Below are 26,485 nucleotides of genomic sequence, written 5' to 3'. Positions count from 1 at the left end.
TACCTGCCTACCTACCTACCTACCTGCCTACCTGCCTACCTACCTACCTACCTGCCTACCTACCTACCTACCTACCTACCTACCTACCTGCCTAACTACCTACCTACCTACCTACCTACCTGCCTATCTACCTACCTACCTGCCTACCTACCTACCTACCTACTTATTTATTTACCTACCTACCTACCTACCTACCTACCTACTTACCTACCTACCTACCGCCCTTCTTACCTGCCTACCTAACCAGTTATGGCTTCAAGTTATACAATTAGTCATTGAATATGGCGACTTTGGGGAGAGGAGAGCAATCCTACCACTTCGTCCTCCGTGCTCCTTGATATGGGCTAGTCCCACTAAATGAGAAAAAAAGTGAATATATGTGTTAACAAAACGCCTTTCCCATTCAACTGTTTGATCTATTACAACATTGACCCGAGTGATCGAGGCTTTCAAACTAAGGAAACTCTTTCAATTTACAGGCTGGAGATCTGTAACAGCCAAAACTGGACGTATGTGATGTGTCCACAGTGTGAGGAAGAGTTAGGCTGTGGTGGTTGGGATCTGAAAACAAGTTGCGGTCGAGCAAGAGTAAGTTTTACATGAAATACTCCTTAACGTCTCCACCATGATGTCTGCTGGATGTAGTGAGCAAATAACATTAACTTTCATTTGTTTTTGGCAAAGTCGGTAGTAAGTTTCAGTAGACAACGTCTGTCTACATCTTTTTACAACTCTCTAATTGCTTCGTTACTGTTTAAGCGCGCATGGAAAACAAACAGCGCTGGATTTACACAAAACTCAACACGTTTTGATGAAAAACATACATGCTTTAGAAAACGGCCGCCGAGAACGGCGAACCCACACTGCTTTGCGGATGAAATTTGAATGCTGATCACATGGACACTATAGCTTCTGGTCTACTATGGAGATTAAAATGCAAAAACTGCGCAAAGCGGAGTTGATCAATTCGTCCCCTATAGTTTCTGCATGTAATAATTGTCCACCTCAAACGGAAGCCTTCCAATTGTTTTAAAACTGATGTTGTCAAATAGTTGAATAGAAAATCTGATACAAACAATTGTCAGGCGACAAAGAATAATAGGACATTCATAATGAAGACAGTCCCAATGGAAATTTGTGCTCTATGGTGTTATAAGCAAGTTCGGACCATATAATACGTCCTCGTTTTATTCATTCGAACTTGAAGCTGTTATGTGCTCACCGTACATGTACTTTATAAAGTTTTCTATCCCCTGATCAAATGTTTTGCTTTCTTTCTAGATATCATACTTATTTGACAATCCAGCCACGGTTGGTTATGCTATATTTGTTTCTTTCTGGGGTGAGTATATCTCACATTTCATGTCGAATTTGTAGTCAATTGTATAGAAAATAATAGCCTTCATCATCATCATCATCATCATCATCTACATATTTAACATATCACTCCTTGTAATAGCCGCGCTGTTCTGTCGGTTACCACGTCTGTTTTCGGCCACCGGAGTTTTGGACGCTCAAGTTTCGCTCTTTGTCTACGTGGCAGTATGTTTTAGTCGAGAATATTTGCTGTGTATTGCCTGCACTCGTCGAAACACTTCTCTTCCGTACACACAACAAACGATATGCTAGTGGCCTCGGTGAGAGGGGGATTCAAACACCTCTGTAGAGGGTCAAAATTCTTCAACTTCACAGCACGAAAATTGGGTTTTAATTTTACATTAATCCAGTAACTGTGAATAAAGTCGCGCGCAAGTTGAAATAACGGCTAATCCATTAATGAAGAGATAGCAATCCTGAAACCTCTGGGTTTTATGACCCTTAGCCTCCCCTCCATACACTGTTTTATGACAACCGAACAACTGTTTAATGAGTACATGCAACAAAACACTTGCAGGGTTTGGAGGGGGAGGGTACGATAAACGGGCATCCCATGGCGGGTGGAGGGGTAATAGTACTAGTTGCTTCATGCCATTAAGCCTTATCACTTTGGGCTTCTTTTTGCAACAAGTACAAATCTGGAACTTGCTAACGCTAACCTGTGGAAGGGCTGGTTCGTCATGGTCCTCCTCTTCGTAAAGCCGATGCAACTTTAGGTCTAAACTCATGTTGTGATTCTGTTACAGCTGTGTTTTTCCTGGAGTATTGGAAACGGAAAGAAATTACTCTAGCTTATCAGTGGGATGTGCTAGGGTTTGAGGAGGAAGAGGTACGCCATATAAGCTTTGATGAGTTCTCCCTTTCTATCGGTTTTGATTTAACGGTTCACGCATCGGTATTGGTGTGCGCATGATATGTGGGGAATTTAAAAGACAAACGTTTTCTCTAGCAACTGTCAACTGGATCGCTTTTATTTACCCGCAAAGGGTAGCGCCATCCTCGGAGACCCAGGGGAGGAAGGGAGGAATGGATTTTTGTTGGCGAAAGTTTACAGTAACAAACTTTCGGCGACGAAAATCCCATGTTCCCGACTAGCTGCCCCTGGGTCTCCGAGGATGGGGTGGCACAAGAAAATAAGATCAAGTAGTTTGACTTTTAATGCCTACTTTTGTTGCTACGTAACCCAAACCGTAAAGCTATAAGGTTCATCATGTCACGGGGCAGAGGAAAAGTCTGAGTCCCTGCCGAGCATTGAACCCATAACCTTCAACGCACAGATACTGTAACCGCTGAACTCAGTAGCAGCAATGACCCAACTTGACGCAATCTCGCAAGGTTCATGTGTAGCTAGCCTGCAAACACAGACGTATTTCCGGCTGTCACTTCGCAGGCTAATCTGTGGCACGCGTCCCGGGATACTGCTACGATTAGCAATGTCGAAAGCTTCCTCAATGTTTGGTAATTTTTTCCTGATACATAACGTAATTTTTGCTTGTTTTTACTTAGGAAAGACCCCGACCTACATTCGCCGCATTAGCGCCAGCAGTGGAAAGGAACCCTGTGACAGGACTTTTGGAGCCTCATTTTCCACCAGAAAAGCGATTCCCCAGGGTCGTCTCAGGAATTGCAATCCTTGTGTGCATGGTAAGAACATTTTCCTGTACTATATCAGTCACCGCCAAAGGGCCTGAATGACGTATAGCAAGACACCCCTCCCCTCTTGCCGTTCTCATACCACTGTGTCTTAATTCCTTTGAAACACGTTCAAAATGTTTCAGTTTCAATGGTAACCCATTAATATTAACCTTGTTTTTATGTGGTACTAGAAACTTCGTTCAACCATTTACTGGCGCGCCCATTTAAGGGTATATAATGCTTAGCATACTTCGAGTGTCCAATATTTTCCCAGCCAAAGTTTTTTCCTTCTCATTTGTGCTCGTTAGGTATCCCTTGTGGTGCTTTTCATGGTGGGAGTGATTGTATACAAGCTGCTAGTAATTCATCCTCTGTACAAGGACCCAAACTTTCAGCAGTACGCTGCAGGCATTGTTTCAGCCACGGGCTCCATCATGAATCTTATAATCATTATGATTCTCAGCAAGGTAGGTATCATATAACCATAATTTCCTCGCGAAGCGAGGTTAATAAATTTGTCGGGCCGAAGGCCCGCCGAAGGCCGCGCTCGGGAGATAAGCCGTGCTAATTCGAGCCGAACATATATTTATATGTTTATATATTTCCGTGAAGGTGTCCGTGCTGTTGCCTGGCAACAGTGCGCAAACAAAGTATGAATGACGTCAGACTGTCTGGCGTCGTCTGAAAAAAATTTGCATACATCGGAAAAAATATGCGTGCATGATCAAATTTCAACTGCAATGTTCATCAATATTCACTGGATACAGAACTATCTCTCCAGAATATTTTCCCTTACTTTTAGAAATCTAGAAATCTTTTTTGTGAAAGATTGCATTGAAGAAATTACACGTTTGTGGCCGCGGTAAAATAATTTTCCGTGGGAAATAAATTCATCGAACACGACAGCGCTGCACGCCCGTTGTACATTACGTCGCGTCAGAAATAGATTTTCAACTAGCCTGTGGAACTACGAAAAGACCATGCTCATAAAAAAAATCCTATGCCCCTTTTAATCTCCTCATTTGATGCTACTGTACTTTTTTCTCTTTGTTATTATTATCTCTTTGTAAATATCCCGTAATTCAGCTTATGGCTGCAATGGTTATAATAAAGTATCTATCTATCTACCTTAGTAAAGAGGGTTTTCCACCCAGCCCCAGCTTCGCGAGGTTTTGCGAGTCACGTATTTCTAGTTTACAAATTTAATCATCACTTAGAGGCTTCTCCTTTATGGGGATGAATCGAGCCAAATTCGAGATGCCAGTATTCCAAACTAAGCGTTGAAAAACTGAAAACAACCCTTACAGTATGACTATTATTACCGGGGCCACTTAAAACTGCCCAATCAGATCACATTATGATACGAACAGTGAATGATGCCTAAAATGTGGTTTTTAACTGTTGTTTTCCGTCTACTCGTGATTGGTTCAATCGGCTTTGGTTGAAAATTATTGTTCTTGTCCTGCAATCTGATTGGCCAGTTTTGTTTAAGTGACCCCGGTAACAGTAGTCGCACTGTAATTTGGCTTAAGGAAATTGTACGAGGGACTCTTTTTGTGTTACCTTTTTTTTCATATGATGTACGACTTTTTTGAATGATGGCTTGTGGTTAACTGGAGACTTGAAAACGGCACCTCGTTCCAAGGGTCTTCTCTCTTCCTCAGAGAGGACCGTAGGAAAGAAGTTGCTTGTTTGGAGAGCGAACGTATTTAGGTATTAAATTCATCTTTTTTCTCACTTCTTTCTTTCATCAAGGTGTATGAAAAGCTAGCTTATGTGCTCAACCATTGGGGTAAGTTCTCTCCACACTGTAAGCTCAAAGCATAAAATGCCTTTAGAGACTGCTGCCGACTTTTACATATTAGCCCTAGAAAAGAATTTGGATCCCTGTTAAAGGCCAGTAATTTCTTTCTTTCTTGGCATCAGCTCTCCCTCAGCCAACTAAGTAATGAATTATCGGTCTTAGCTACATTGCCAGCGGCGTTTTAGTGGTGTCTCAAGAGAAAAAGACTGTCTGGGTTAAACTTGTTTTTCAAAGTTTTATGTTTTTCTGTCTCAGATTTAGTGCCATAATCTGGAAAATCTAGTTTGTTAAATTTAGAACCAAAAACAAATTTAAACCTTAACATATTTACCGTATATTTCTATTTACTGCCAATTCTGATCACATGGCCCTTGTGTTTATCGAACTGGATTTGCAGTCTCAACATTTCGTATTCCAAACCTAAATGCATTAATTGTTTTTCTTTGCCCGATTTTAATATGGGCTGTTAATGCTCTGTTCTTTAAAGCAATAATATCGTTTTATCTCATTAAATGATAAGGTCCGATTGTATTTTTTGGCTTTGTTACAGAAATGCATCGGACGCAGACAGAATATGAAGACAACTTGACATTCAAAGTGTTTGTGTTCCAGTTCATGAATTTCTTCGCTTCCATCTTCTACATCGCCTTCTTCAAAGGAAAGTAAGTTCTTCATTTCTTCAAAGGTGCCTTTCATGATGATCCTTGTAGATCATCCAGCCCGTATGCTTTTCGCATTTGGTTTATACGATCAAGCACCCTCCGGCTTGGGTGAGGCTGCCATTAGGATGGCCCTTACACTAGGATGAGCCTGGCACTGGGATGACCCTAGAACTAGTATGAGCCTAGTACTATAGGATGAGGCTAGCATAAGGATGACCCTAGCACTAGGATGAGCCTAGCATTAGGACGACCCTAGAAGTAGGATGAGCCTAGCACTATAGGATGAACCTAGCATTAGGATGACCCTAACTCTAGGATGACCCTAGGTGAGAGGTAGGACACGATCAATCCAACCAGACATCCAAATGATTCCCCACTGAGACTAAGACCGTCGGAAAGAACCCATCTTGTGTATGGACAACCCGTGACTACGGTCACCTTATTACTAAAGCCATGTTACAGTGTTCCAGATAACTTTCAAAGTCAGGATGTCAATGAAGAATTTTTAGGGCCAATAGCTGTGGTTCTCCCCAAATCTCCTTAAGTTTACCATTCATTTTGTCGGGTCAGGAAGCCAGTTTTCCCGGGTTTTTTTACCTGAGACGCCTCTGGAACACCATGTTATCGTTCTGTTATCTGAAAAACCCTATTAATCCGACCATTTGGTTGGCGTGAATACCGTTTTTGGGCCCATCGGTGGTCGTCTTAACGCATTTCTAGTTTTCCACATTGCATCAATGTGTTATTTCATGCTTAACGTTTGTTCTCTTTCTTACGCAGACTTATTGGGTATCCTGGAAATTACACCAAGCTATTAGGCCTCAGATCAGAGGAGGTAAAACAATCAACTACACTAAAGGCGTCGTGTTGTTCAATTCTGGTCGATTTTGTTGTTTGGTTACGTCACCGTTTAGTCTGACGTTTTACCAAGTGTACAACACTATAAAAGAAATAAGCCAAAACGAGTAAATGAAGAAAAAAAGAAAAAAACTCCAAAGAGAACAATTGAGTTAGTTATTCGATAATGAGTTTTGATCCAAGAAATCTGAGGAGCGATTGTCCTGAAGCCTGAATAGCAAACATCATGGCAACAACACGAAAGTTTTATTCATACACAACTGGTGCAAAGGCAGACTTGTGTTGTTCTTCTGTCCAAGTCTAACATGGTTCATTCCTTTTGATTGCAGTGCAGTCCTGGCGGATGTCTTATGGAGTTGGCTCAACAGCTGTCCGTCATCATGATTGGTAAACAAGTCATTGGCAACGTACAAGAAGTTCTCGTACCGTAAGTTGTTCCAGACATAACTTAAAACTCAGCAAGACAGTCCCTCTGATTTTCATTATCAGACAAGCATAAAGAAGTGCCAGAAATTACGACAAACCATACAAGCTAATGACATAAACTCGAGAGGTAACTCCGTTGCGCTTGGCCGGGGCAGCCACAAGATGGGAACGGAGGCAAAGGGTCGAGAATTTGTTATCGTATTGTGTTTGCGTTAGGCCAAGATATATCGTTTTTGCAATGCCTCTATCCAATAATCTATCCATTGAAAAAATAGAACACTTTTCATACAATGCAATTCAATACGGTACAATACAAATTTTATTAACACTCCCAAAGAATCTCGTCGGTGTTAATCATCTAAAACTGCAATAGATAAGATTATAAGACAAATTACATGGGATTATTATAAGGTAAAACAAGAGAACCTTGTTTTATCATGAATGGTAATTAACTCGTCTGCCCAAACGTTTTTTTTGACATATTACCTTTCGTTGTCTCGTATCATTTTAAACTTGTGATATCTGTTTGTATCCTTTACAGTGAAATCAAAAAGTATATGAAGAAGAGGAAAATGGGAGTGACTGGAAACGATGTCAAGCCGCGATGGGAGCTTGACTACGATTTACTGGAAAACGAAGGGTTGTTTGGAGAATACCTGGAAATGGGTAGGTGATATTTACCCACAAACACATTCCTTGCAGGGGTTACATTAAGGTTTTGAACTGGCAGGAAAGAGATTAGTGGGAAGATAGTTTAACTTGGATATGTTATTTTGTGGAAAAAGTTGGTTAGGATGTTAAAAGCAGCCGGGCGACGTCATGTTCACAGACAATCAATTTGCTGGGTGCCTGGCCCTGTTGGACCTTGAATTTTAAACAGCTCTTCTCCCCCGCAATCTAGAAATTTCGTGCCCAACATAGCTTTTAAAAATACCCCTAATTTCGATCTGGAAGAAACATGATGTTGACTGAATACCAGAAGGGAATGAGGCTGTACACGTAGAATGAAAGTTACCTTGAGAAAATCTTCGATTACAAGATGAACAACAGCGACCAACGTCGATATCAAGTTGCCTTGAATTATCTTAAGTATTCAAGGAAGCGGGTCTTAACGTGGTACAAGAGTGGAATTAAGCGTGTGGTGGTCTGTAGTTGTTAACGCGTGAAGGTCGCTGGCTGGAGGACTAGCATCTGCAGTCGTGTTGTCTTCCTTAAACTGGAAACTTTGCTCCAGAGTGTCTGTCTGCACCGAGGTGTAAAATTGAATACCGTTACACAATGTTGGGGGTACTTTCCAACGGACTAGCATCCCGCCCAGAGGGGAGAAGTATTACTCCTAGTTTCTTCATGCCTCCGAACAAAACGATCATACAGGCCACTTATGGCTCGTATGTGACAGTATCTTTTTACAACATTAAAAATATGGCAATGTGGCATTAAATACCCCCAAGTTCGAAAGCAACGATCCACGATGGTGGTGGCAGTGTTACTATAGCTAGACCTGCTCTATCCATTGTCCAATACATATTATAAGCCCCCTAGCCGTCGCTTACAATGTAAACTGAAGACTCTCTTTTGATCTACAGTGATTCAGTTCGGCTTCGTTACAATCTTCGTTGCTGCGTTCCCTCTGGCCCCGTTCTTTGCTCTCGCCAACAACGTCTTCGAGATTCGAATCGACTCGGACAAGATGGTGTGCGACCTCAGAAGACCCGTGGCTCATCGAGCACAGGACATTGGTATCTGGTTCAGTATCTTAGATGGGGTGGCAAAAATGGCTGTCATAAGCAACGTAGGTAGAATTTGATGTTTTTAGGCATAACAAAACAAGGTATCACAAGCGTTCACAAATCTTGATAAACTTTGCAGGTTGTCCCTAGTTCACTTGCAGTGCCGAGGCGACCATCGTCTTCTAGCAACAACAGGGAATTTTCCCTTCTTTGTGTAAACTATATAAACTTGATGGCCTTAACTGCATATTCAGAGCTGGAAAGTTCGCGCACATTAATCCTTCGGGAAATCGAAGGAGTTTGAACAATCGCAAATGTTAAAAAGAAACCCGAATTACGTAAATTTGTTGTGCCATTTTTCTCGGCATTGCAATGTGTCCTCATTAATATTCTGGCAGTCCTGACGTCCTATCTTGTCGGCCCGCTCTAGGTTAACTGTCTGCATTACCAAAGCTCTCCTATTAATAACGTATTTACATTCGACAGGCATTCCTTATAGCGTTCACCTCACAGTTCTTGCCTAAGCTGCTGTACAGAGGCACTGCCTCTCCGGATGGTTCTCTGCATGGATTCACAAACTTTAGTCTTGCCTGGGCGCCTGTGAATGCCACCTCTCAACCTTGCAGGTTTGTACGCAATCTTTCTTGTTGGCTGGTTTGCAAAAGAAATAAGCAGTCGCCGGTTTACTTTATTAAGGATACCATAAGCAAAGAAATGATAAAAAAAAAAAACATAGGACCTAATTCACGGAAGGTATATTCAGCAATGTTGAGGTAAATACTACGTTAAGTTCTTTTAAAATTAATCAAGAGAGGCTCTTGATTTGACCAATATACATCTTAGCTTTGAATTCAAGAAAAAAATCCTGTTTCCACAGTTAACAACAGCAAGACAAGTACTTCAGGACAACGAAAAATACTGTAGCATAATAAACCAAATTTTCCGCCAAAGCACCATCGTATTTAATTTGTTATGCACGCCATCACTGCCACCAAATACGTAACTCAAGGGTGGAGGGGGAGGGTGGATACGGGGAGACATCCCCAACAATTTTAACGAGAAGATTGCATAGACACAGGGAGAATGGAAAGCCTGCTCAGCGAGTGTTTTTAATTTGCCTCGTATTCACCAAAAGTTGTGCGGATATTTCTTTTCGAAACAAGTTGAATCGTATATTCTCCGCGCAATTACCCTCGAAGAAACTGGGGCCAAAGATACGTTCAATAAACAAAAATCTAGGTGAACAACCCTAACGAGAATTTTCCAACCAAAACCTTCTGATTATTAACCACCGTCGCCTCATAGCCATAGGCAATGTATCGATGGTTTGCACGTGACGTCATGGCGGCCATGTTGGTGGACAGGAACAATAAGATCTTTCTCCTCTGGGAGTTAACTTCCATTTTTATGCCAACTATGTGAGCAAATTTTCTTTTGTTTTGTCCACCAACATGGCGGCAATGCAAACCACGTATTTGTGGTCTCAGGAAAAAAACAGATATAAAACACTCTTAAGAGCTTTATAGTTTAATGAACAGGAACCACTCTTAAATTCGATCTAATGTTAGTGGCGACGAAAACAATGTGTGTTGGCGTGGATGATTACAATTGAAAAAGTGCTTTGTTTCTTCAACAGATATATAGACTTTCGCGACCCGGACGGACAACTAAGTAAATTTTACTGGCATTTACTGACGCTAAAACTTGCATTTGTCATTATGTTTGAGGTGAGTGTTTACAGCTGATATTGCCACCGATGAGATTGGTTTCCATTGGTTAAAATCGCGTCAGCGATGACGTACATGGCTGATGTATGCGGGGGGTGATAGTAACGCCCACTTTGATTTTAGATGGCAGTCATTTATGTTTTTCATTAGACCGAGACTATCACCTCTGTATAAACGTGACGTTACCCTCTGTGGGCGGAATCCTAAAGTGCTAACTTAAAGATTCAATTGTGAACCACTGAGCTGTGCTTGGGTCCGGTTGTTCGTAAAACATTTAAAACTAATCCACAATTAAAAGTTAAAACCGAGGTTGTCATCTCGCTGGTTAAAAGTGTTTTGAAAGCCTAATTTCAAGCTGATGTCTAAGTCAAAACTGAGGCACAAAAATCTTTTGAAGAGTCTTCACTGATTAGCAAATAAACTTGAATCAAAGTTCACGTTAACCCAGGATTAGCTTAATCGGGCTTTGAACAACTGGACTCTGTGGTACTGTTTCAGTGTAGCCAAGGATAGTTCCAGTAGCGAACTCTTCCGTTTGAAGACGAAAACCGAAAGCGTGACCACTCAACTGACAACACCGTCCAGCAGGTCATTCAGGTGGTATCGTTTATAATGCTGCAAAAGGCGGTTCGAAATTTACGGATTTGTGGTTGAAATCCCAAGGTGTTACCATTCATGCAGTGCTGTTCGTTGTGCAAAATGTTTCGAAATGCAAATTTTGTCGAACCAGCATACTCTCGAGAGGGAAATGATTAAGCAGCTAAAATTGGGTTGGTGAGCTCAGAATTAGAAAACAGCACTTTAATATCGTGCAATACCATGCGGCATGCCAGACAGATGTAATATTGATATTGAGACCAGAAAGGTGGGGATTAAAAACAGCTGTTCACTTTATCTTTTACAAAGCACGGGTGGAAGTAAGGAAACTATATCTAAACTTGCTAATAACAATGAGAGAAAGATTTTTCAAGACGTGAGGGAGGAAGTAAAATACTAACAGACCGGCAGTAGCTATTTTAACTAGAGCCAAGGCTTGGGTTGTTCAAAGAGTAAGTGACTCCATTCAGTGGACAAATCCCTCTCCAGCGGATAAATTTACCACTGTTCACGGTCAATGCGATAGACCAAGTCTGCATATTGCAAAAATTGTATCCATTCTTTGAACAAGCGAGGACACAAAACGTTCCTCACAGCTAGAGTACGACATTTAGGTGCATTGAAGACCTCACTTGTGGTTTATGGATTTCTCAGTTTATTTTCTTGACCTTGATACTTTTAAGTATTTTAAGTCAATGTTAAAACATTCACTTGACGTTGTAAGGAGAATATAGAGATTGGCCACAACTGGGGCATAATGTTTAACATTTTTTGTCTCTTCAGCACTTCATTTTCTTTGTGTCAAGTCTGATTGACATGTTGGTACCAGACATCCCTGGAGGCCTGGACCAAACCATCAAACGAGAGGCTTACCAAGCCAAACAGATCATGTCTGATCACCATGGCTTGATGGGAACATCCAGTTCAGAGGATTTCCTGTTGGAACTTGAGACATAACTGAAGACAAGGCATTCACCTTTGTTTAATGTTTGGACTGTGACACAGTGTAGAGGAAGACCAAATGAATGAGACAGAAATCCTCTTGATAGAACTCGAAACATGACAAGAATAGAAGACGTTGGAATTTTCATCACGCCAAAGAAGTGAGAGGTTCAAATTTGTCTAAACATGGGATGTGATATTCGGTGTGTAAGTGCAGTTGAAGAGGAATATCTAATGAATGGAATGAAGATTCCCTATTGGAGCTTGAAATATAACAGCAAGAAACCCTGAACAGTCCAAGCCGGGAAGTGAGAGACTCAAATTTGGTACAAAATGACGTGATATTTGATATAGACAAAAAGAGTTGAACATATAACAATTTATGACTGAAAAAAAACCTGCTAAGGGAATGTGTCCTAGCTTCACCCAGGAATGAACTGTTCTCGTCATGCGTTATGCTTGTCAATTCTGAGGAACTATGAAAGACTGGTGAAGGCAACGGCGCCATACAAAACGTGTTGAGATGGAATATATCAGGCGGATGAACTGAATTGTCGAGAGAACACTAGAGGCGATACTGGACAATGACTGCTCAAACCTTTTCGCTGGCAAGTTTACCGGGCCAAGAGTGCCTAAACTCGAACTATTGTAAATATTTTTTTAGAACAAAACAACGGCAGACGAAAGCACTGTCCAACAGGTTTGATTTGAATGGTCACACTACTCACACACTAGGTTTTTCCTGGTGTATAAACCTTGTGAGCGAAAGGGAAAGTAACGATTGCATATCGAGGCTGACAAAGTTGGCATAGAGTTTTCGACGATTTTCTTCAGAATGCAGAAACTTGTGATCAGTGCGTTATATTGAGGCATATAGCGTAAACGAATCAGCTTCTTTTAATTGAAATTTTGGGAAAAGGTTTTGAAAAAAGTATAACCGCAAAATGTCGAGGTATTCTGATTTCGGGAGGCCCGTGCAGAATACGCCCTACGCTACCTTCGAATCCTTTCTTTTGTATTTCTAGTAAACGAGTAATTTTAAAGGTCCGCACCACAAAATAATATTTATCATTAAATTGGTGCTCATTTCCAATTAAATAAGTCAAAATGTGAGGTTAAACCAAGGTCAAAATCATTTTACAGCATAATATCTTTTCCCAGACGATCTGTAAACACAGAATAAGCGCATCCTTTTTAAAATGTATCCCCTTGGAAGCGCGAATTTAACTGATTTAAAGTTACGACGGTGAGCGAATAAAATAATCAAGACTTGAGTTACATTTAAGAATTCTTCTTGTGATTTCGTAGGTGTATACACCCGCTATTTTCCCTCGCCATCGGCAAGTTTTTCCTTCTGGCGGCGAATTGAATATCAAGGTCGCTTGATCCTTGAGAAGTGTACGGCCAAAAAACTGCCGTGCAAAAAATTAAGGAACGAGTAACTACTAACATCAGCGTTCAATTCGATAATTGTTTAAAATTAAACTAACGTAAACCTACACAACGATGGAAGATAGCTTTGGGGGGAATTTGTTTGCTTACCTTAAACTTATTGAATATTCAATTAAACGAAAATACGGGTATTCATCTTTATTCGGCCTTCTGGCTTCTTTGAATAAATTACCACGAAATTGAATTTGTAGTATTCCGCGTTTGAACAGCAAGCGTGTAAATTTCCTTGACTGTCGACGGGTACAAACCGAACTAAATCAAAAGGTTAGAGAACAAACTAGTTCTTGCATTTTGGGATAAAAATTGAACGCAGATTTGATGTGAAATGGCCGACATGGAAGTCGCTCAGGACAGCTGTCGGGTATCAGTGTACAAGCAGGTTTTTTCTGATCGCTGATTGGCTCAGACCATGCGCGGGGGCTTCTATTTTGATTCCTTGCGAATTTCTAGCGATCTGATTTGAATTTGTCGTTCGCTGTGGTGATCTTTAATATTCTGAACTTATGTGACCAAAATATTTTCCGTCCTGGCTTACAGTTCGGGTAGAATTTGAATTCTTTTGGTTTGTGATGTCTTGATGGGGGATTCAGAATCGAAAGCAGCGACTTGAAGTTGACAAATTTAGCAAAACATTTCCGACAAAACCATGCCTAGATCTTACAACAAGATGGATGACACGGATCCCTTGGCCACGAACGAGTCTCTGGTATTTACAATACGTTGTTTTTATATGTTAAAATATGTAGTAAAATTTTAAGGCTAAGTTATCATTTTTTCTTCAATCATGGCTGCTTCTAACAGTAATTTCACGTACGAATTATCAATCGAAGACAAGCAGCCATCATCGCCCTGTTGACATTCAAAATATGCCACCTCGCAGCCATTGCATTCTCGTGCTTTAATTTATTAAAATTCGGCCGAGAATTTGACATAGAATTTTAACAAGCCAAAAGCGTTAGGGTATATTTTTTCTTCAAACGCCATAGCAAAGGCAAAGAAAATCCACTCTGAATAAACCGCTTTCACGTAACACAACCCAGGTTATAATCAAAGTGCTAGTTGCAAGATTCATGTGTCATTGTATGTGAAGTTTACTAGTGTTCTCATCTTCGCGTCTTGCGATGTAGGATACAATTCAACCAAAATTTCAATTGACGATTCTTCGAAAGACATAGTCAGTATATAATTTGGTCCTGATCTTGAGTCGATCAAAGATCGATCGAAAACCAACAGCGAGATTTTAGGTTATTAAAAATTAAAGAATCCGGGCGTTATACTGGCTTGGGTCGGAGCCGCAAGCTTCCAACTTTCGGTGTATATTTTTTTCTTGTTTTCGCTGCTTTTCAATATTGTAACGTTACATCCTTATCTTTCTTTTGGCGCAATATTAAACATTCCACGCGTTCGCGAATATTTTCGCCTTCCGTTTTCAATGTCCTGGGTCTAAAATCCATTTTTGAAACGCATAAAACCAGAATGCAGAATAAACTAAGATTCTATAGCAACTTTAAGGCATGGCAACTTAAAAAGAGAAACAAGAAAGACCTTCAAATTAATTTGTTGAAAGTTGAATTTACCCATAAGCTAAAGCAATAACTGAATTATAGTTTCCGATGTCAGGTTTCTCGGGGCTTTCAAATTACGCTGGCCTGCACGCATCCAAGCTAAGTGAATATGTTGTTGTTTTTAACTGAAGTTCAGTGATTTTTTGGCGCAAATTTCGCGGTTAAGTTCAAACCTTACCCAAGGGAATTTGAGAAAACAAAATTAGCACGTTGTTAAGGTTAGTCTAGAGCTCACGACTCGAATCTTTTTTACATATGACTAGGAAAAGCTCCATGGTGACAACAGCACTTCATAAAAACGAGCTTGCACCGCAAGAAGGTCGGAAGAAATTAATTACACTTGGTAATAAATTCATTTTCCTGACACCAACTCAAAATAGCAAACGAAGAAACAAATTTAAAGGGCATTTTGTGTTCCTTGATACGCTTCGCTGCTACAATTGTTTACCCAGATTACTAAAGAACTGGCGATAATTTGCATATGTGCAGCCCTTTTCGCAGTATACCAAAAAAGAAAACCGAATTTTTGTTTACCCTATAATAATTATTTCCTGTTCGCATTCGGGTGTTAGATTTTGATTCCACAAGACTTTAGCAGGGCTGCAAGTCAATTTTCCTCAACACTGAATAGAGAAAATTCACACATACGACCTCTATGAAATATCTCCTGAAAAACAGCGTCTAAAATTTTTCACCTGAAAATTCTATTATCGTGAGAGACAAACAAATATTGTAACAACCAGTCGATCTGAAAGGAATTCTTGCTATGTACCTCCAGTCGGTATATAGCTTTAAAAACAAAATTTAAACAGTACGTTTCACCATGAAATATAACTTTACAAGATACTTTCGACTTTAGCAATACGGGTCAAGATTTTTAAAAATGATTAGAACGTTTCTACAAAAACAAATTAAAATGTAAAACTTTAATCACTGCATATTGCTGAGAATAAATTGCAAGGTGTATTAATGAACGCCCCTAGACATCATACCATTATTTAGTGCATAACACATTAGGAAAAAAAATTTAGAAAGTAATCTTTAGGGAAATTTTCTCTTGGTCTTCTAAACATTCTAGAGAGCAGCATCGGTTATGATACCTTTTAAAGTAAAAGAAAAGAAAGCTAGAGAATTTCACGTTGCAAAACGTTGACACATTGGTCGCAGTCCGAATTATTAAGTCACCATATTTTTATAAAAAAAAAAACACAAATAGATTCTTTGGTCAGTAAACTACACATTGGATAAATACGCTGTACCATGTTTCATATTTTTAAACAAGCTCATTCCGTTAAAAATAAGCTAAACAAGGATTATGTTCAAGACAGAACTGACACATGTAAGAGACTTGCTCTCAATATTCCTATCCACATAACAGTTTCGAGAGGAATGAAAACCAACAATATATCAATCTCCCTCTACGTATTGACAGTCGATGCCTTTTATCTGATTAAGATCAATATTGCTTTTGACAAACCTATCAAAGAAAATTCTAAAAATTCTTATTAAATAAACCAAAGCAATATACATTAATAAGAATTGTAAATTAGTGCACTGATTGGTTGAAAGCTGTCAACTTCTATAACTCTGTGGAAACACATTAAATCTTTCATGAATGATTTTCTAAAAGAAATAGAAATCGTTTTGTCTGTATCTAGAAAATTAGCTAAATGGGTAAAAGTTTGAGGTTTACCCTGTCATATAACTTTTACCAAAATAGTAGCCCTTCTTTGACACACAAAAAACAAAACAAAAAAGTACCCCTTTCTCAAAGCTAAGCCAAAACTTCATTTTTTCCCTGGTATGTGTCGTAATCTCTGCCTCCTCTGCCTCCTCTTTCTAATCCATGCATTTAATCTCTACCCTTTCTATTCACAGTCTATTTTTCCAACAATTTAATATAATTTTAGATTTTGCCACAATTTCTCCTTTCCCTAGACCACAAGGATGGGGTGGCCAGCCTACTACATGCGTCACCCCCCCCCCTGCTCCTCCCCTGTGGGGAACCTATTGCTAATGCACAGTGTTTCCACAACTGAGAGTTCTCCACTTGAGCAACGTTCTGTAACATTAAGGAAACATGAAAAATGTTTTCTACTTCACTCAATTCAAGAAGGCTCAGGATTGACTAAATAGCAATAATATAAATGTTCCTTTAAAACACAAACACAAATAACACTGAGCAATATCTACAAAGCCGAATTTCACCTGCAAGAAATTACTTTAACTAGTGTAGTCTGACTTATCAGTTGAGTTAAACAAGCTAACCCAGTATACAGTGTAAATAGGTACATAGGGGATTTGTTAGAAGCCAGAAGTTGAGAACCCAGGTACTGGTACCCATTTACCCTGTACATGGCAATACCTTTGGAAAGATCTAAAGCCAGTCTAAACAAGATAGAAGAGTGGTAAACCATCTATTTACCATATACATTAAGAACCCTGTCCACCACATGACTCTGGGTTTACTTTTATTGCATGTATGCGTGTCTTTGTAAGTAATCCAGAGCCCTTTTTGGAAAACAGCTTTTCCCTCAGCATGCCTGTTGGGTGACACAACTGAAACTTGCTTATGTGTATCACAACAAGTTGAAACAAAAATATCAACACTTTTACAAGAACATTGCACCCATGATATCAACAACCATTTTTTTGGAACCAGGATCTTAGACGCATACTTTGTGTGGCGCTTACAGAAACAAACATGTCAAGCTTGAAATTGTAAGATAAAAAGAGATGTCAAAGTTTACAGAGCCTAAGTAAAACTTCTCATTTGAAAGAAATGTGATGTTATGGTATGTTTTCAGCCCTGTGAATAAACAATAGACGTAATATTTCAGTGAGTGACACAGGCATATTTGGAAAAAGAAAATCTGCGTTCTCCCAACAGGAATCGAACCTATCACTTCCGATTACTAGGTTACTTAGGAGACCAATGGTAATCAAACAAATTCATAACAACTACAACTATAAACTTAAGACTAACCTTTTCACAATACAGGTTTACAGGCAATGTTTAATTTAGGGTAAAATTTACTGCATGATCTATTTTACGATCAGAGGTTATTGCGGATCCACTATTTGAGTGAGGGTGTGGCATTCGATTGGTTGCTTGGGTATCAGCTTGTTTATAGATAAACAAGTTGGGTTTACAATTACCACATGCAGACCTGCCCCCTTGGAGTAGATCACTAGGCTTGAATAATTAAACAATTCATTGACAAGTTACTCTATAAATGAAGACAACTGGAAATGTTTGATAAATTAATTTAGCTACTACATGTACTTGACTTAATGTTAAAAGTAAAATTCAAAAATGTGCTTCAAAAAATAGACTAAAATTTGAATAGTTGGAGTGTACATATAAAATGACTTAAAAGTACCGGTAGTGATGTGGAAAGTGACACAGTAAACTGAGTTTTGTTCATTTTCAAAAATTAACTTAAAGTATATTTCATGAAGGAGACTGCATCAAGCCATTTGCTAGTTGATGAAGGATCCAATAAAAGCTACTTTACAATTGTAAGTAAGGGAGAAGGGTTTAAAGTGATTTTGTTTACAGATCATCTTGTCCATTACAATACAAACAAAGATTTAACCTGTCAAAATATTATATCTGATTAAAGTGAACAAAACTTGTTCAATAAACTCACCTAGATGCATGTTAATTTTGAGTTATCAGAAGCATACCATTTAAGTTGACAACCTTTTTCTTAGTTTACATCACATCTCTGCTGGTTTTAAGAAAATATTATTAATGGCTGTCTATAATGGGTGACCTTTATCAACTTATCTGTCAACAGTGCAGGTACTACCTGCTAAGCTTGTGATCGAAGCTCTGTGGCTGGAGATTGCCATTTAAAATTATGAAGGATACTAACCAACTAAAGAAGCATACCACTTTATCTATGCTATAATCCTATATTCTATTTCATTCCTTTTTAAACAAGAAGAGTTATTTTTTATCGAAAAAAAAAAACAAAACAAAGATTCACCTGAGATTGTGATCAGTTGTTACTTATTCAAAATAAAAATATTTGACTGAAAAATGGCTCACATATTTGGTAGCAGAAGGTCAAACAACAACTGATTTGTCAATATTGTGTGATTTGTGATGAACTCCCTGCTGGGCATCTCTGAACTTGCACTAGTATAGGAAGAGGAAATTTCTGAGACTTTTGGCAAAAGGAAGGGGAGTCAGGATAGGGGGTGTTGAGACAATTATAGAGAATGGAAAGCCAGGAAGAACAGAGTGATCAAAAGGAAAAGGAGAATACTAAAGAGGAGCAGGTATTCTAACTTTATTTGACAAAATGAAGACAGGTTTTGATCACTGTATACTGACTGGTTGCTTTCTAATTTCAAATTAAATTCATAGTCTCTAATCTTACAATTATTGTTATCTAATCCCAGTAGCTAGCATAAACAGTGATTTTAAACTGGCACAGACTGATTGTAGCACATATAGCCAGCAACATAGACCAACAAAATGATACAAAGCTTTTCAATTGAAAAACTTTAATTGAATGTGGTAATAAAAACTTGATGTTTTTTAGAGTTATTATGATCAACAACACTTTACATTGTTCTCTAAGTTTTGAGAAAACTGACCCATCACTATCTGTATCAGGATCATAATGAGGTGTATTTTTTTCATTGTCTAGTTCTAATTTTACCAAACATTCAGACCTCACATCCAAAAAAGTGGCAGCCATTTTTATCAAGAATACACAAAACTATCCCTGATTCCTAAAAAAAAAAAATTATGTGGACTGATCCAAATCCATTTTATGATTTGTGAACGAATTTGTACCAAGGCCTGTGGTAAAGCCAAGGCCCGTCATTATGGACAATGTGGGGGACAAAAACAGTGTACGTGTTATTGGAGTGTCCTAACATTAAAAGGGTTAACTTTTAGGAAACTTATATGAGTTGGGATCAGGCCAAACTCCATTTCCATTTCTTCTCTTGCCACTGCAGACCTCTGCTTTGAGTACCATATTTATTTGATTTACTGCCACTACTGCTTGAACGTCTGGGCAAATACCACAGAGAAAAATATACGGAAATTGCAGGCTGTGCAGAACTTCACTTGTCGAATCGTTAGTGGCGCGAGAAAGTACGATCATGTAACTCCCCACTTGAAAAATTTGTCTTGGTTACCCGTTAAGGACGAACTATACTACCGCCAAGCTACCATGGCTTTTAAATGCATTTCCAGACACGCCCCCGAATATCTGACGTCCCAATTCATTACCCGCGAGCAAGTTACTAAGCGTACAACTAGGAGTGGCCAAAAGCTTAATGTACCTCTTTTTAAAACAGCCTCAGGTCAAAGAACATTTTATCACAGAACTGTTGGACTTTGGAACAATTTAGACCCCCTTTTTAAATCAAGCCGTTCTGTTCAAGTTTTTAAACGTACCTTAAAGAATAAGCTTTTAGACAATTTTGTAAATACTTCCTGAACTTCATTTATTTTTAGTATTTTTCTCGATTAGTAAGTTTAGATAATGTTGTAATTGTTTTTTAAATTTGATTAATTTTAATTGTGTAGTTATTAGTAACTTAAGTATTTAAATAATTGTTCCTAAAAAGCCTCATTGGGGAGGTACATGTACATGTAACAATAAAGTATGTATGTATGTAAGGCAGGTGCTGCACCGCAGAGAAGGAGTGGTACAGAATCGCCCCAATTCACTGCTCGGGTTGGAGAAAGGCGAGGCAAAGACGTGCGTTATAGAACGATGGCATCCAGATCTATAGTTTTTTGTACAACATCGCTTTCAACTGAACTGAAAACTGATATGGTAGTTCAGAGTAAGAAGAAAGATAATCTATAAAATTGACTTTAGAACGAAAGAACATACATCTGTTTATTTTAAAGCATACAATACATCGAAGTAATACAACCTTTGAATAATCACCCACCCTGAAAGCCCAAAGTTAATAAGCACCCACCCCCACCCCCCTCACAACAAAAAACTTTCTGTACTAACTCAGCATGAAGTAAGAGGAACGTCAGTTGTGTTACAAAATTGGTTTTAGATATGGTAGTCAATAAACTTTTATGGCTTGTTCATGTTAGCTTTGGCACTTTGTTTCATTTTGTTCAAGCAAAATAACCTTGTTATCCCCAGTTTTGTTATTCTCTAAAAATGTCCTTGCTTGGTGAAGATGTTGGGAAAATAATAAGCACCTACCCTCGAATAAGCGCTCACCCTCATGGGCCCAAAATTAAATAACCGCCCAGCGCAGTTAATGGTCCCATACAGCTGAGCAACGCAAAAAATATGGACTGTGCAGTTCAGCATACATATCAGCTTCAGTGGGGAACCCAATTTACAGGCACCTGCTTAATACAGACACCTCGAACAGTTATGGAAAGTGAACCCCCCACACGTGAATTCATGCTTTTAGCACTTAGCATCTCACAAGTTTGCACTTTTGTTGATTGATGTCTCTCACCATGAATTTCAAAAGAACAAAAGGTTTTTTTTTTTTAGAGTCTACTGAATAGCCAGCTTACTATCACTGATCCCTAATTTCAATCTACCTGGATCCTTTGGGAGATAAGAACAACTTTCCTATTCAAAGATGGAACATTTTCAAATGAAATTTAAACAATTATATCATTACACTGTCATTTGTGAACTTGTGAGCCTAGTTCCAAAAGATTGAGATGCAGTATGTAAAATTAACAATAGTTTTGTTGCAGGCATCAGCATGTTTGTAATTTGACACTGTCTTCATTACCTTGAACCTAATTTCCCTGGTTCCCACAATTAAGATTCACAACAATGGAATTCCACTGTTCTTGATCAATACAAAACAATAAAGAATGTAGCTTAATAAAAGTGTGTGATTCTATAGGACTGTTAAATCCATAAGGCATTTAAGCAGTAACAATTAATGCTTAAAATCAGAGAAATAAATGCACTTGACACAACGCCAAATGTTCAGCTAGAAAATGTACTGTACACCCTGCGTACATGTGGTTATAATTTACCTGATGCATTCATTGACTTGTTTTAAATCAAGATGTACTTTTCAAGACCTAAGCAGAAATTTGCTCGAGGAGAATTGTATGGTACATATGCAACTAGCAGTGGGTTTTTCCTGTATAAATGTGGCCCACTAGTTAAGGTTGAAATAATTTTATTCTTTATTTAAGCTCAAAATGCTGACACTGAGTGCAGTGATGTGAATGCTTAAGGCTTTTCTTTCTATGAAACCTTTCTCGAGATGTTAAAGCCATAGATAACTGTGATAAACGTTTTCAACAATAAAAAACTGATTACGGTAAATTGTAGCATGTGAAATGGACATGTACATGATTAACTCAGAGCCACTTTTGAGAAGTTTGCCTTGACCTAGTGCATGCTTTCTAGAAGATCTTTTGATAAGTTATATACTAAAAAATATTACCGGTAATACTAAATATTTATTGCTTTTATCCATAGACATGATGAAATGCATATAATACATGCAAAAGGTTAAAAACTACAATTATATGAATGAAAGAAAGACTTTTTTTAAAAGCTAGAAAGTAAAAGTTAAATGTGTGATCTCTGCGAAAGATACAAAACTAATTTATACATACATATTGATAATGAATTTAAAACGTAAAAGTCAAAGCTGATATGCATTACCAAGCAAAAAATTGTCACCAGTGATTTAAAGTAGTTAAAATTGTCGCATAACACTGAGGCTGCTGCTACAAACAATAACATTATAATTACTAAGTTTATAGTTGATTTTATTTTCTTCGGAAATTATAGTTGTTTGCTACATGTATACATGTAATTTGAAATTTGAAGTAAAATAGAGAGTTTTAAATCTTATCTTATCTTTATCTATTGCCTAGGGTTTTGACCACAAATAGAGACAATTTCAGTTCACAATTTGAATAAAGACTACATGCAGACTGCCCCTTCATCACAAATTTATGATTAGATATAAACCTGCAGTACGCACTAGGCCATGGATACAGGCAATGTAAAGCTTTTCCAATGAAATAAGTTACAGACATTTTAATGTTACATCTTTACAAATGTTTGTAAAATGTAAACTAAAAAAAAGTAAACAGTGCTTAAAATTTATATGGTACTTTGGCAAACAGCTAGAAAATCTCACGACTAAAACTTTCTGTCCCCACGCCAAACTTTTTAAATTCATATAATCAAAATTTAAACCAAAATTTACAGGAATATAACCAAGTGTATAAAGCAATTTCTAAATTTTAGTGGGCTTTTTTTCTTTTTTAGATCTTTCAGCCTTTTTCTTTTCACTTTTTCTTGCCTCATTTCTTTATTCTCTTACAAGCTGTTGCACAGCGCCAGAAATTCTTTGCCTTACAATTCTTGTGTGTAATAAGAAACTTTTGTTTAAATCTGAGTGTTAATTCTCTTCTTTTCTTCTGATTTCTCTGTAGGAAATGGCTTCCTATAATACTTTTGATCCAGCTTACAATGGAATTTACAAGGTTCTGTTCTTCTAAAGCATGATTTAAAAATAACAAGATCATAACAAACTGATATTTATCCTAAGACTGAAAATTTAGAAGTATCATTGAAAATAATTTAACAACACCAAAAACAAAAGACCTTTTAAAGCAGTTGCAGGAATGACCAATTTACAAGTACACTGACCAATCTGAGATTCCAGTGACAAAATGAGATTTATATGTAAATTTAAATGTAGCTATAAAGTTGTTTTAACAACACAGGTATACTAATCAGTATGCAAAGTGTGATGTCAATTGTGACAATTATTTTTTGTCTATGTTTCTGTTTATTAATTCTCACATTGGTGCAAGCTTGCAGTAGACTATTGGGCCATTGTGATACTTGTTAAAGAATCTGTTTTGACAAAATATACTGACAAATTTAATCAAAGACAAATTAATTTGCTACAGATTAAAACAAATCCATTCTTTTTATTACTTTCAGTAAAAAGACTTTTTGCAACATTAGAAATTGAACTAATCAGTCTATCAAAACTATGCTTCAGTTTGTAATCTAGGAAAAAAAAATGACCTTTATAATAATAACATATTTGCTGTCCTTTGTAATATAATAATATAGTCTATATGACTGCATGTTTGAAGTAGATGACTTGTAAAACACACCTGCAGTAAGCACTTTTATAACTTCAAATAATAATTTACCATGTAATTCAATACTATTGAAAATAACAAGTAAGCAAAATTTAACCAAGATATTTTTAAAATTAATAGTAACCTAATAACTTAAAATGTAATCAGAATCACTTAGTAAATATACAAGACAAATCGCAGGCAGCATAAGTTAACTTTTAAAGCTTCACTTGTTTCTTCTGAGTAACATGTAACAAGGCACTGTCAGATTTTTGCTGATAAGTGATTTGAAATTCCAACATAAATTAAATTTACATTCTACAGCATAAACAACAAAGTAAAGAATTTTGATTAACCAATGCGAGTAAAAAAAATTAAGTGACATCTACCCTTGGTACCATAAGTTCATTTCCTTAAAAAAAACGTTATTTGTGTTAAACAGGCATACATTTGCTTCTTCCCTCATTTCACTTCATAACTGAAAGTCTCACAGCCAAACCTATTCATGATTGCATTGTGATTTAATATTTTGAACTTGGCTCAAATTAATTTTACTTTCCTTAAGGTTTTGTGAGTGATAATTACTGTATTAGAGCACAAAACAAAGGAAAACAAAAATTGACCGAGGTTGAGATTAAACCACAGCATCATGTTGTATCCTGGGTTAAACAGCTGTGAAGCAACATGTGGCATGTTGTATTGTTTCTGTGAACAAAGCATTTATTTACAACATTCTCCCTTTTGCAATCATGCATCTTTATTGAAATTTTTTTAGTTACTCCTTAGCAGAGATAAATTTTCATGACCCAGAGTTCTCTTTCATTTTAGAATGTTGACAATGATGAAGACATGAGTGGGGAGAGAGGATGTTTCTTCAAGGATGGCAAAAGAAGAATTGGTAAGTCAAGTTGATATCCTCCATTGGTGAAATGATTCACACTTATGGTAATTGATTCCACAATGTAAATTTAAACTGTTTTTCTAATTAATATCCATACCCTTCCCTCCACAAAGGGCTTTTTCAATGCGAACCCTCCCATCCCTCTGCTAATTCAAGTTTAGCTTCATACAGTCGAACTCCCGATAACTCGAACCCTCGCTAACTCGAACCTTGCACTAACTCGAACCAATTTTCCTTTCCCTTCAGGTCATTTTCTATATAATTTTACCCTCTATAACACAAACTCCCGATAACTCAAACCTTTTTCAATTTCCCTTGAAGGTTTGAGTTATCGGGAGTCGACTGTAGTTTCCTTCAAAATAATAGTGGCATGTGAGTTCCCTCTCGGGCCCCCTGGAATTTCCAATGAACCTCCTTGGGGTGCATATGGATATTTCTTGGAACCGCACATTTTAATAAAATGGACCTCTGAATCAGATAATTTTACAAATCATTTACTAGCTTTTATTATTCATTATTACAATATTTACAACATTATAATTTACAGTAATTTACACCAATTAAGTCGAACAAAATGTTTATCATGAAAAACTTATAATTCGACCTTACTGTAAATTATTTACAGGTGAATCTAAAATTCATTTACATATACTTTTCTTACAATCATTTATTAATGAAATATTAAAATTAATAACAAAATCGCAAGAATACTGAATTGAGTAATATTCCATTTTAAGATTTATTTATAATTTATTTGAATGTCTACTTTTGGCAACCATGAAAGTTGCTACCCCAAGAGTGAGTTCAACTTAGTTTATTAAATTTTTAGTTTAAACTTAGTTTACTGTAGATATATCTATTGGCCATTCTTTTCTGTTATGTATGTAAGCACGTTAACAACTGAATTTGAAATTTCCCCGTGACTTGACGCAAGTGAACTTTTCCTTGTGTAATTAAAGTGTCAGCTAATTGTATACAATTCCTGATTGTCACTTGCCTTCTCATCATCATATGTACCATGCCTGTTTGCAGACTTTGTACTTGTCTATGAAGAAGGAGAAAAGGCACCTCCACCCAAACACTTGGAATATCGACAGAAGTTCCTGGGAAACTTGGCCAAATCTCAGCTGGAATTTGAAGAGGTGAAAAACTATTACCATATCTTAGTTTGTTGTCATCATTTAGGTGTATTTTAAAGCTTAACATAATTTTAAGCAAAAAAATTATAATTTTTTCTTGAACCACTGGTTTATAGTGGTTTGGTCATGCAGCCAAGGGGATAATAAGCTCTAACAAAGCTGATAAATCAGAAAACACAAGATTACCTGCCACAAAACAAAACATCAAAAATTAATATCTTCATGCTTGATCATGCTTTTATCCTGATACAAGTCAGTTGAGCAACATTTACAATTTCAGCTCGTACCAGTGGACATTTTCCCAAACATGTTTCAATTTATAAGCAACTAAACATTGTTTAGCACTTGTAAACATCACCCTATGTCTACATTTTCGTGAAATTGAGCACCTTACCTTACCTGCAAAATGAAGCTAAATTCCAACATGGCCGCTCAGAGAAAAACTAATCACCAGTCCACTCACGGCCGTCATGAAATTCAAAATGGCGGAACACCATACAAGAGACAAGCATTTTGTGATCAATTTAATTTACACTGGAATTTTGTCTCTATAGAGAACCTAAGCTCAGACAT

At 37.6% G+C, this 26,485-nt stretch overlaps 2 protein-coding genes across 4 annotated transcripts in view; both read left to right on the top strand.

Annotated features, from left to right (window-relative positions):
• LOC146487712 (anoctamin-7-like) overlaps nt 1-13,038 on the top strand; it is a 28,794-nt gene extending 15,756 nt beyond the window's left edge. For both annotated transcript variants that reach the window (XM_085083951.1, XM_085083947.1), the window contains exons 21-34: nt 480-588; nt 1,282-1,342; nt 2,124-2,206; nt 2,884-3,021; nt 3,321-3,479; nt 4,768-4,804; nt 5,367-5,478; nt 6,259-6,313; nt 6,666-6,763; nt 7,304-7,428; nt 8,349-8,554; nt 8,979-9,118; nt 10,129-10,219; nt 11,600-13,038. In XM_085083951.1, coding sequence (XP_084940077.1) covers nt 480-588; nt 1,282-1,342; nt 2,124-2,206; nt 2,884-3,021; nt 3,321-3,479; nt 4,768-4,804; nt 5,367-5,478; nt 6,259-6,313; nt 6,666-6,763; nt 7,304-7,428; nt 8,349-8,554; nt 8,979-9,118; nt 10,129-10,219; nt 11,600-11,773 — 1,588 coding nt within the window. In that variant the 3' untranslated portion in view covers nt 11,774-13,038. The remainder of the gene's footprint in view (nt 1-479; nt 589-1,281; nt 1,343-2,123; nt 2,207-2,883; nt 3,022-3,320; nt 3,480-4,767; nt 4,805-5,366; nt 5,479-6,258; nt 6,314-6,665; nt 6,764-7,303; nt 7,429-8,348; nt 8,555-8,978; nt 9,119-10,128; nt 10,220-11,599) is intronic.
• Nucleotides 13,039-13,638: 600 nt separating this feature from the next.
• Nucleotides 13,639-26,485, top strand: part of LOC146487711 (anoctamin-7-like) — a 31,903-nt gene continuing 19,056 nt past the window's right edge. Inside the window, exons 1-4 of one of the 2 annotated variants that reach the window (XM_085083957.1) lie at nt 13,639-13,916; nt 23,210-23,260; nt 24,701-24,770; nt 25,806-25,915. In XM_085083957.1, coding sequence (XP_084940083.1) covers nt 13,857-13,916; nt 23,210-23,260; nt 24,701-24,770; nt 25,806-25,915 — 291 coding nt within the window. In that variant the 5' untranslated portion in view covers nt 13,639-13,856. The remainder of the gene's footprint in view (nt 13,917-23,209; nt 23,261-24,700; nt 24,771-25,805; nt 25,916-26,485) is intronic. The other variant, XM_085083965.1, reaches the window with a different exon arrangement.

The sequence above is a fragment of the Pavona decussata genome, unplaced genomic scaffold, assembly GCF_977016875.1.
Source record: "Pavona decussata unplaced genomic scaffold, jaPavDecu1.1 SCAFFOLD_14, whole genome shotgun sequence".
Classification (NCBI taxonomy): domain Eukaryota; kingdom Metazoa; phylum Cnidaria; class Anthozoa; order Scleractinia; family Agariciidae; genus Pavona; species Pavona decussata.
This window is presented reverse-complemented; position numbering and strand designations above follow the sequence as displayed.